The following is a 10,410-nucleotide window of genomic DNA, read 5'->3' as shown; positions in this document are numbered from 1 at the left end:
AAAAAAAAAAAAAAAAAAAAAAAAAAAGATCATTTTAGGAACTTAAGATCAAATTCAATACCAAAAGCTCAAAATCTTTCAGTTTAGTTCTCGAGAAATGGCTAGTCATATGGCATCTTCCCTCATATTCTTGCTCAAAACTTCAGATTCATCCTTGGCGCTCACCCCATGTTAACTGGAGCTCTGTCCAGCCCCCTGTTTATACTGGAATACTTTGCTTGCCCTACTTTACTTGTGTGTGTCTGTCCCATTGTGGATGTTCATAAAGTCCTCCTGTCTCCCCTGAGACTAAACTTGGGGACAGCAGGAATTGCAGTCTTTACTTCCTCTCCGTCTTCCCCATGAGCCCATCGACGTGTCTGTCAGCACACAGAAGTGCGTAACTGCTGTCACTGAGTGTATTTCTGACCTTCCAATTTGCTGCAACGTTCTTCCAATGTCAACACTTTCTGCCGATCCTCTTCCCATGAAAGCAGTTGTTGCTGGTGCACTGCAACCATATCATTGAGCTCTTTATCTCGATCTTTCAGCTCTCCAATGAGCAACTGCAGCTCCTTCCGTTGTTTCTCAATAGTGGAAATCTCAACTTCTGACCCGATGTTCTAAACATAGAAAGCGGTTTCACATCAAAATAGAATGAAATCAATAACAAATCAGCCAAGGTCCACTTTCCAAATAAGTATATCTTCTTTTGCTGCCAATTCTAAGTAGTCCAATTAAGTTTTTTTTTTTGAGACAGAGTTTAGCTCCATTGCCAGGTGCCAGGCTGGAGTGCAGTGGCTCGATCTCGGCTGACTGCAACCTTCGCCTCCTGGGTTCAAGCAATTCTCCTGCCTCAGCCTCCTGAGTACCTGGGACTACGGGCATGCACCACCACGCCCAGCTAATTTTTGTATTTTTTAGTACAGACAGGGTTTCACCATGTTAGCCAGGATGGTCTCGCTCCCTTGACCTCATGATCCGCCCGCTTTGGCCTCCCAAAGTGCTGGGATTACAGGTGTGAGCCACCATGCCCGGCCTCAATTAAGTTTTAAGTTAATAACATGGCATCAAAAGATTATGTATACTTAAAACATGCTCAAGTTAAGACCTACCATGCACTCTACTTCTCTACAATTTTCTGTCACGCCACACATACCATGCTTAAAAAGTGGGACTACTTCTAAAACCCAATGGGTAAGCAAATAAACCTATTTCTGCACTTTTTCACCCTTTGCCAAAAACGCTTTTCTCTGCCAATCAGTAACATTATCCCCCACCTTGCCCCAGCAATTACAGTAACCAAGTACAGGTAAACATGCAATAGTGGCCAGGCGTGGTGGCTTACGCCTGTAATCCCAGCACTTTGGGAGGTCAAGGTGGGCGGATCACCTGAGGTCAGGAGTTTGAGACCAGCCTGGCCAACATGGTGGAACCCCGTCTCTACCAAAAATACAAAAATTAGTTCAGTGCCTGTAATCCCAGCTACTTGGGAGGCTGAGGAAGGAGAATTCTTGAACCCAGGAGGTGGAAGTTGCAGTGAGCCGAGATAGTGCAACTGTACTCCAACCTAGGTAACAAGAGCGAAATTCCATCTCAAAAGAAAAAAAAAAAAAAACATGAAATAGTTACTGTGTAAATGTTAATGATTCTTACTACAGAACAGGAATTTTAAGCCGGGCACGGTGGCTCATGCCTGTAATCCTAGCATTTTGGGAGTCCGAGGTGGGCAGATCACAAGGTCACAAGATCGAGACCATCGTGGACCACATGGTGAAACCCCATCTCTACTAAAAATACAAAAATTAGACGGGCGTGGTGGCACACGCCTGTAGTCCCAGCTACTCAGGTGGCTGAAGCAGGACAATTGCTTGAACCCAGGAGGCGGAGACTGCAGTAAGCTGAGATCATGCCACTGGCACTCCAGCCTGGGCAACAGAGCGAGACTGTGTCTCAAAAAAAAAAAAAAACAGAATGAAACAAAAAAAAAAAGGAATTTTAGTCTATAAAAAGAAAATTATAGAGTTCAATATTTATGACAACTACAACATCTAAGGCATCTATATCTATTCAATCAATCAAGGACAATTTAATATTGCAAATTGTCCAAATATAACATACCTAATTAAAAGTCAAATTCCATAAGTAAATTTTTCACGTGTACCCAAAGACAATAGTGCAATAAACTCCCGTATACTCAGCACCTAGGTTCTACCATTATCAAGATTTTGCTACAGCTGCTTCAATTTCCTTTTCTTTTCATTATCGATGAAAAAGTACCATTTCACCCTTACATACTTCCGTATGATCTCTAAAAATGAATATTTCTTACATAACCATGACACCATTTTTATACCTAACACTATTATCTATTAAAACAATAATTCCTTTTAAGTATACAGCATTTTAAAGTCTAGTGCACTAAAGCTGGTCTGACCAAATTGTGATCCCAGAATTCGCCAGCTAATGGCTACATAACCTTGGGCAAGTTACTTAACTTCTCTAAACATTAGTTTCCTCACCCGTAAAATGATAGCAACAGCATTTTTTTTTAAAGATGGAGTCTTGCTCTGTCACCCAGGCTGGAGTGCAGCGGCACGATCTCGGCTCACTGCAACCTCTGTCTCCCAGGTTCAAGCGATTCTCCTGCCTCAGCCTTCCGAGTAGCTGGGATTACAGGCACCTGCCACCATGCCTGGCTAATTTTTTGTATTTTTAGTAGAGATGGGGTTTCCCCATGTTGGCCAGGCTGGTCTCGAACTCCCCTGATCTTGTGATTCACCCACCTCTGCCTCCCAAAGTGCTGGGATTACAGGCATGAACCACCACACCCTGGCCTGCAACAGCTTTTTAACGTCTTGGAGTGGAGAAAATTAAACAAGACAAAATCTGTAAAGTACTGAGCACAAAGCCTGGCCCGCTCAACAAACAACAACTCTCATTAACACAGTAAACCACATTTCAAATCATGGTGCTGTCCCTGCCCATGAAATAAAGATGGTACTTTAATAGGGTTCCACCTTAAAGACAGTACTTAAAGCTTCACCAGAGGCCCTCTGTACCTCCTTACTGCTTTTTGAAAAATAAGATTTGTAAATAAACAAGAATGAGGTTGGGCACAGTGGCTCATGCCTGCAATCCCAGCGCTGTGAGAGGTGGTGGTGGGCAGATCACTTGAGGTTGGGAGTTCCACACCAGCCTGGCTAACATGGTGTAACCCCATCTCTACTAAAAATACAAAAATCAGCTCGGAATGGTGGTGGGCGCCTGTAGTCCCAGCTATTAGGAAGGCTGAGGCAGGAGGATCACTTGAACCCGGGAGGTGGAGGTTGCAGTGAGCCGACATTGCGCCACTGCACTCCAGCCCTGGGGACAGAGCCAAACCCTGTCTCAAAAATACATAAAGAAACAAGAATGATGATAAATTACAGTTACTAGTTTTTGTTTTTGTTGTTTTTGAGACGGAGTCTCACTCTGTTGCCCAGACTGGAGTACAGTGGTGCGATCTCGGCTCACTGCAACCTCAGCCCCCCGGGTTCAAGTGATTCTCCTGCCCCAGCCTCCAGAGTAGATGGGATTACAGGCGCCTGCTACCGCGCCTGACTAATTTTTGTATTTTTAGTAGAGACGGGGTTTTGCCATCTTGGCCAGGCTGGTCTTGAACTCCTGACCTTGTGATCTGCCCACCTCGGCCTCCCAAAGTGCTGGGATTACAGGCATGAGCCACCGCGCCCGACCTAGTACTAGTCTTAACACGGAAAATGAAATTTGGAGTCAAGGGATTTCAAGTCTCAAAGCTTGAATTCCAGTGTTGGGTTAGCCCCTCATTCATTCATTCATTCAAAAAAATTTATTGAGCGCCAGTGGCTGGGCCCCAGCACACTGCTGACAAAACGCGCGCCTTGAGTGAAGAGCCCTTCCAAACAGGCTTTGTGTGAGCAACATGGCTGTTTATTCACCTGGGTGCAGGTGGGCTAAGGCGGAAAAGGGCATTAGCAAAGGGCAGTGGGATAGGAGTTGGTTTTATAGATTTGGGTAGTTTTTTGGGGGCGGGGGTGTTGCAGAGTAAGTTAAATTACAGTGGTGGGGGTAGGGGCAAGGAGTATACAAGCTCAGTTACAATGGCAGAGTTGGGTGAGAGGTATTTACATTAACATAAGAACAGTTAAGATGGCAGGGTTGGGTGAGGGGCTTGTGGGGAAGCTCCGCTGGGCGATCAGCGACAATGGCGAACGCAGGCAGCGGGTGGGAGACTTCAGCCGAGGCGAGCAGGACTTCAGACTTGCAGGCTCCAGGCTTGCCTATGGAGACCCGACACACGCCAGGCAAGGAGCACATACTCCACGCCAGGAAAGCGGGCAGCAAGCCGAGTATCCAAAGGCAGGTCGTCTTACACTGACGGACGCGACCCTGGGGCAAGCCCACTTCCAGACTTTTCTGTACAGCGGAGCTGTGAGAGAGTTCCTTCCTCCACTCGCCAGGGTGTGTAAATTAAGGACAGCCAGCGAGGTGTGTGGGACAGCAGCTCCCCAGACGCCAATCGTCCTCCTTAAACAGTAAGCACCGGGTACGCGCCACTCTCTGGCCTGTACTAAATAACAAGGTGTTACTGGGTTAAGGAAACGGTCGACGCTGTTTTCCTCTGTGTACAGTGTATTGTTTCACATTTTAAGCAGACACCGTTCTTGAGAAGCAACCTAGATTTCAGCCAATGTGCACCGTTCCCGCGGCGCCCCGCCGCGCCGGGGAGGAACCGCCGCTCACCTGGCGCCCGACGAGGAAGGCGGCCGAAGGGTTCATAGGGGTTTCCTCCGCCCGCGGAGAAGGCCGGTGTGGACGGCGTCACCTTAGAAACGCCATCGGTGCGCCGGCCCCGAGCGGCTGGGGCGAGCCCGGAGGCCTGGAGCCCCGCGCCCCCGGCCGGGCCCCGCCCCGCACCCCAACCGTCTGCCCGGCGCCCACGCGGCGAGAGCCCGCCAGGGCTCAGGGCTCCCCCCAGGGTTTCCGGGCCGCAGCCCCACCACGCTGGTGGGCACTGTTCTTCCACCTCGGAGACTGGGGGCTCCCAACTGGCCCAGGCTGAGTACGGACGCTTTTTGTCCACGCCCGAGGCTCCGGCGCTGGAAGGCCTGGAAGAACTGGCTGCTCACCATTACCCAGGGAGTGAAGAAGCGAATAGAGGCTGTTGCGCCGCCCCAGCATCCTGGTTTATGGCATTTGAGTTGCTCACTTCCGTATCTAGCATCTTCCCCCTAATAACCGTGAGCTCGGCGGTGCTCGCTCCTGTGTACCTGACTCTAAGAACAGGACCTGACACTCGCATGTGTGGAGGCAGAGCCCAGCCCTCAGGGATAACAGTTCCGAGCCACTCTAGCACCTTTGATACAGTACTTTAAACCAAGAATCGCAGATAAAGAGAGAGAAATTTATTTTGGGGGGCTCCTGAAAAGCAATGAGAACCATGGTACTTTCTCATGACAAAATCTACCATATTCTGGGTTCAGTCTAAGCTTTTTCACCTGTCCTTCCATAGTCAAACCTCTTCAACCATCTTTCACTCTTCCTAAGACGTGGGAACTGGACTAGGAAAAAATAAGGCTTATCACACTTCAGCCCTGGCTGCCCATCCCTGACTGCTTAACCCATTAGACAGCAAGATAAGTTACCAAATACGGTCTTACAGGGTTTTAACTTTACTTTGTGGTTGAATATGAAATAGCAAAACATGGCCTTGTGTTCAAAAAAGACAATCTGAAAATGGAAAAACAAAATTAAGGTTTCTTACTTTGAAGCTTTACTGATAGGTTCATGTTCGGGAGACAAAGGCAATGTCTTAGAGTTTAAAATCAAGAAAGCCGGGCATGGTGGCCTGTAATCCCAGCACTTTGGGAGGCCAATGTGAGAGGATCTCTTGAGCTCAGGAGTTTGAGACCACCCTGGGCAACATGGTGAAACTCCATCTCTAAAAAACACTTTTTTTTTTTCTGAGACGGAGTCCCGCTTTTGTTGCCCAGGCTGGAGTGCAATGGCACGATCTCAGCTCACTGCAACCTCTGATTCCTGGGGAGCTCCAGCGATTCTCCTGCTTCAGCCTCCTGAGTAGCTGGGATTACAAGTGCCCGCCACCATGCCGGGCTACCTTTTTGCATTTTTAGTAGAGATGGGTTACACCATGTTGGCCAGGCTGCTGTCAAACTCCTGATCTCAGGTGATCGGCCCATCTTGGCCTCCCAAACTGCTGGGATTACAGGCGTGAGCCACTCTACCTGGCCAAAAAATATACATATATTTTTAAGTTAACTGGGTGTGGTGGTGCACTCATGTGGTCTCAGCTACTCAGGAGGCTGAGATAGGTGATCACTTGAGCTGGGAGATGCAGAATGCAATGAGCTGTGATCATGCCACTGCATTCCAGCCTGACCAAAAGAGACTCTGACTCAAAAAACAAAAACCAAATAGCCAATAAACACAAAAAGGTGGTCTACTTCCCTGATCATCAGAGAAATACAAAAAAATAAAGCAAATTCTGAATAGTTGCTCAAAACAGTCTAGCAGTAGGTGGCTGTGCAGTAAGTCTTGGTGGTGATAAGATGTAAAGGAATGTGGTTTGAAGGTCAATTTTTGAAGTGAGGATCGTTTTAATTCACATGCTTCTTAGGTTTCACTACTGTAGGACTTAGTATTTTTCTGGGAAGTCCTCAAGTGCCACTGCTCACCAGGCAACCATGTGCAACGCTCAGGTAAAAATACATGTACAGGCTGAGTGCAGTGGCTCACGCCTGTAATCCCAGCACTTTGGGAGGCCGAGGTGGGAGAATAGCTTGAGCTCAGGAGTTTGAGACCAGCCTGGACAACACACGGAGACCCACATCTCTATTAAAAAATGTAAAAATTAGCCAGGTATGGGAGCACGCGCCTGTGGTCTCTCAGCTATTCTGGAAGCTGACGTGGGAAGATCACTTGAGCCTGGAGGTCAAGGCTGCAGTGAGCTGTGATCATGCCACTCCACTCCAACCTGGGCAACAGAGCAAGACCCGTCTCAAAAATAAATAAAATTGTGTGTATCGAGGCTAGTAGGTTTATCTTGATTATAGTTCATAAATAACTGAATATGGTATGAGCATTATGATGACTAGGTGCAAATTAAAAATCTCAGTAGTTTTACCTTTGCTCTCCACAGGTTTTCTTTAAACAATTTAAAGAGAATATATAACTTTAAAAAAATGACAGAAGTGGGCTGGTGGCTCATGGTGGCTCACGCCTATAATCCTAGCACTTTGGGAGGCCGAGGCGGATCACCTGTGGTCGGGAGTTTGAGACCAGCCTGCTCAACATGGAGAAACCTCTTCGACTAAAAATATAAAATTAGCTGGCCATGGTGGCACAAGCCTGTAATCCCAGCTACTGGGGAGGCTGAGGCGGGAGAATCGCTTGAACCCGCAGGTGGAGGTTCCGGTGAGACAAGATCGGACCATTGCACTCGTCTGGGCAGCAACAAGAACGAAACTGTCTCAAAAAAAAAAAACGAAAACAAAAATGACAAAAGTGAAAGCTACAAGAATTACACTGCAACTGATTTTATACTCACAGTCTAAGTCAAACTGAAGTTCTGAATGAACTCTTCCCAATCTATTTGATTTCTTAAAGGAATTTAGTAAAAAATAAGGACAGGAACTAAAAGGTAAAATTCATCTTTAAAACAGTAATTTATTTCACACCTGTAATTCCATTACTTTGGGAGGGCGAGGCAAGCAAATCACGAGGTCAGGAGTTGGAGACCAGCTTGACCAACATGGTGAAACCCTGTCTGTAATAAAAAATACAATAAGTAGCCAGGTGTGGTGGTGTGCACCTGCAACCCCAGCTATTCAGAAGGCTGAGACAGGAGAATCGCTTGAACCCAGGAGGCAGAGGTTGTAGTGAGCCGAGTTCACCCCACGGCACTCAAGCCTGGGTGACAGAGTGAGACTCTTGTCTTAAAAAAAGAAAAAAAAAAGTAATTTATCAACTTTTAAACTAAGAGAAAGCTACCAGACTGGCTTTTATGTAATAATAAAAACAAGTATCACTTGTCAGCATCTATTTTTTTTTTTTTTTGAGACGGAGTTTCACGCATGTTACCCAGGCTGGAGTGCAATGGCGCAATCTTGGCTCACCGCAACCTCCGCCTCCTGGGTTCAGGCAATTCTCCTGCCTCAACCTCCTGAGTAGCTGGGATTACAGGCATGCACCACCATGCCCAGCTAATTTTTTGTATTTTTAGTAGAGACGGGGTTTCACCATGTTGACCAGGATGGTCTCGATCTCTTGACCTCGTGATCCACTCACCTCGGCCTCCCAAAGTGCTGGGATTACGGGCTTGAGCCACTGCGCCCGGCCCATCAGCATCTATTTTTAAAAGTGAAATACTTATCAAAACTACATGCAAAAAGTATTTGCATTAAAAGTTGCCAGCTCAATCATGGAAAATCTTTTATAAGGCTCCTTAAAGTTTCACTTTTTTACTAAAATTAGATTATAAGAATGTGTAAAGTCCATTTTTAAACTATTAATACTTTGCTTTTTTTTGGAGACCAGGTTTCACTCTGCTGCCCAGGCTGGACTGCAGTGATGTGATCTCAGTTCACTGCAGCCTCAACTTTCCAGGCTCAAATGATCGTCCCACCTCAGCCTCCCAAGAAGTTGAGAATTCAGGCACATGCCACCATGCCTGGCTAATTTTCGTATTTTTTGTAGGGACAGGGTCTTGGCAGGTTGCCCAGACTGGTCTGTGAGTTCAAGTGATCCTCCCACCTCAGTCTCTTAAGGTATTGGGATTACAGAGGTGTGTCAAAGCAGCTTCGCCCTAATTAATTAGTACATTTTAATCAATGATTAGACTATGTTGCATTTTAAATTCAGTTTCAAAAAAATGATTCAGACACGTTATACATAAGGACAATTTTAATCCTGCATTTTCCTGTAGTAACATCCACTGCTGGCTATCTACAGATTGAAACTGCATTTGCTAAGAACTGTGAACATAAAGAAACTTTACACGAAGTCACATGTTGATACAGCACACAGACATCTTCCAGCACCAACAGAATACATACGTAACACATACCAGATAGTCTCAATGGATAAATTTGCTTCACCAGTTCTATTTAGTAAAATTCACAGTTAATGCAGAATTTCATTTTTCAATTTTACATCTTTATTACACGTTTTCTAATACTTTATTTAAAAAAAAACTCATTCAAGATTGTAATTTGCATGGCAATAAACAATGGTTTCATGGGTTCTAAGTTTCTTAAAAGTGTCTACAGGAATTTAAAACACCACAAGTCTTCTTTCCAATTTGCAGCACCTGACTTAAAATTTAAATTCATCCAATGCATCAAAACTGTCATTTTTCTCTTGTGAGAAGACACGTTTCAATTGCTATTTCCAGGATGATATACTGAACATGGGTGCACATTTTTAATTGGTTAGCAGAATTTTACTCACACAATTTACAGCCAGAATAAGAACCTCTAGCCTCTCTGAATGGCCTTCCACTCACAGCAATAATGATGATAAAAGTCTAAAATTATGATGATAAATTTCTAAAATAAATGTCTGGGATGCCCCCACTTGATATTACCAAACATGTTTCCAAGTAATCTTAGAAAATATGATTCTTTAAACATATGCATAATATTCTACCACACAATGCACCATCACTTCTTTAACCATTTTCCAATTGTTAATTTATAACATTTGCAATTTTTTATTATGAATAATATTGTGATGAATACTTTCATCCATAAATTTTATGCAAGGCTGATTATTTCTTCTAATGTCTTCTAATATCGAAGAAGTGGCTTACTGGTTCAAACAGTGCACATACATGGTTTTAAGGCTTTTAGTATACTTTACCAAATAAATCTCCAGAATAGCTCGAACAATTCCTACCAACAGTATGTTATTGTGCCCATAGGGTGGACTTTGTAACAACAAAGCAAATTCAACCACAAACCTATTAGATTCTCACACATCTCAAAACTATCACATCAAAGAAGCAAAGAAACATATTATTGGTGAGGAAGCCAAATTCAAACTCTTTTTAAAAAATCACTCAGCTTTAGATCAGTAAAATAATCAACAAAAATGCTCCCCACAAAAAGTCTACTGGGTTTTTCAAAAAACAAAGTTAAAAAGAGATAAAGAGAAAGTCAGGCTGGGCACTGTGGCTCACACTCAGCACTTTGGGAGGCCAAGGTGGGCAAATCACAAGGTCAGGAGTTTGAGATCAGCCTGGCCAACACGGTGAAACCCCGTCTCTACTAAAAATACAAAAAATTAGCCAGGCGTGGTGGTGGTGGGTGCCTGTAATCCCAGCTACTTGGGAGGCGGGGGCAGGAGGATCGCTTGAACCCGGGAGGCGGAGGTTGCAGTGAGCCAAGATCC

At 45.0% G+C, this 10,410-nt stretch overlaps 1 protein-coding gene across 1 annotated transcript in view; it reads right to left on the bottom strand.

The window, feature by feature from the left end:
• The window catches only part of CCDC62 (coiled-coil domain containing 62), a 63,822-nt gene extending 58,511 nt beyond the window's left edge, over window positions 1–5,311 (bottom strand). Inside the window, exons 1-2 of the mRNA XM_037744227.1 lie at window positions 4,744–5,311; window positions 410–602 (exon numbers count right to left, since the gene is read on the bottom strand). Coding sequence (XP_037600155.1) covers window positions 410–602; window positions 4,744–4,779 — 229 coding nt within the window. The 5' untranslated portion in view covers window positions 4,780–5,311. The remainder of the gene's footprint in view (window positions 1–409; window positions 603–4,743) is intronic.
• Window positions 5,312–10,410: the final 5,099 nt, after the last annotated feature.

Source organism: Cebus imitator, unplaced genomic scaffold, assembly GCF_001604975.1.
Source record: "Cebus imitator isolate Cc_AM_T3 unplaced genomic scaffold, Cebus_imitator-1.0 Scaffold169, whole genome shotgun sequence".
Lineage (NCBI taxonomy): Eukaryota > Metazoa > Chordata > Mammalia > Primates > Cebidae > Cebus > Cebus imitator.
This window is presented reverse-complemented; position numbering and strand designations above follow the sequence as displayed.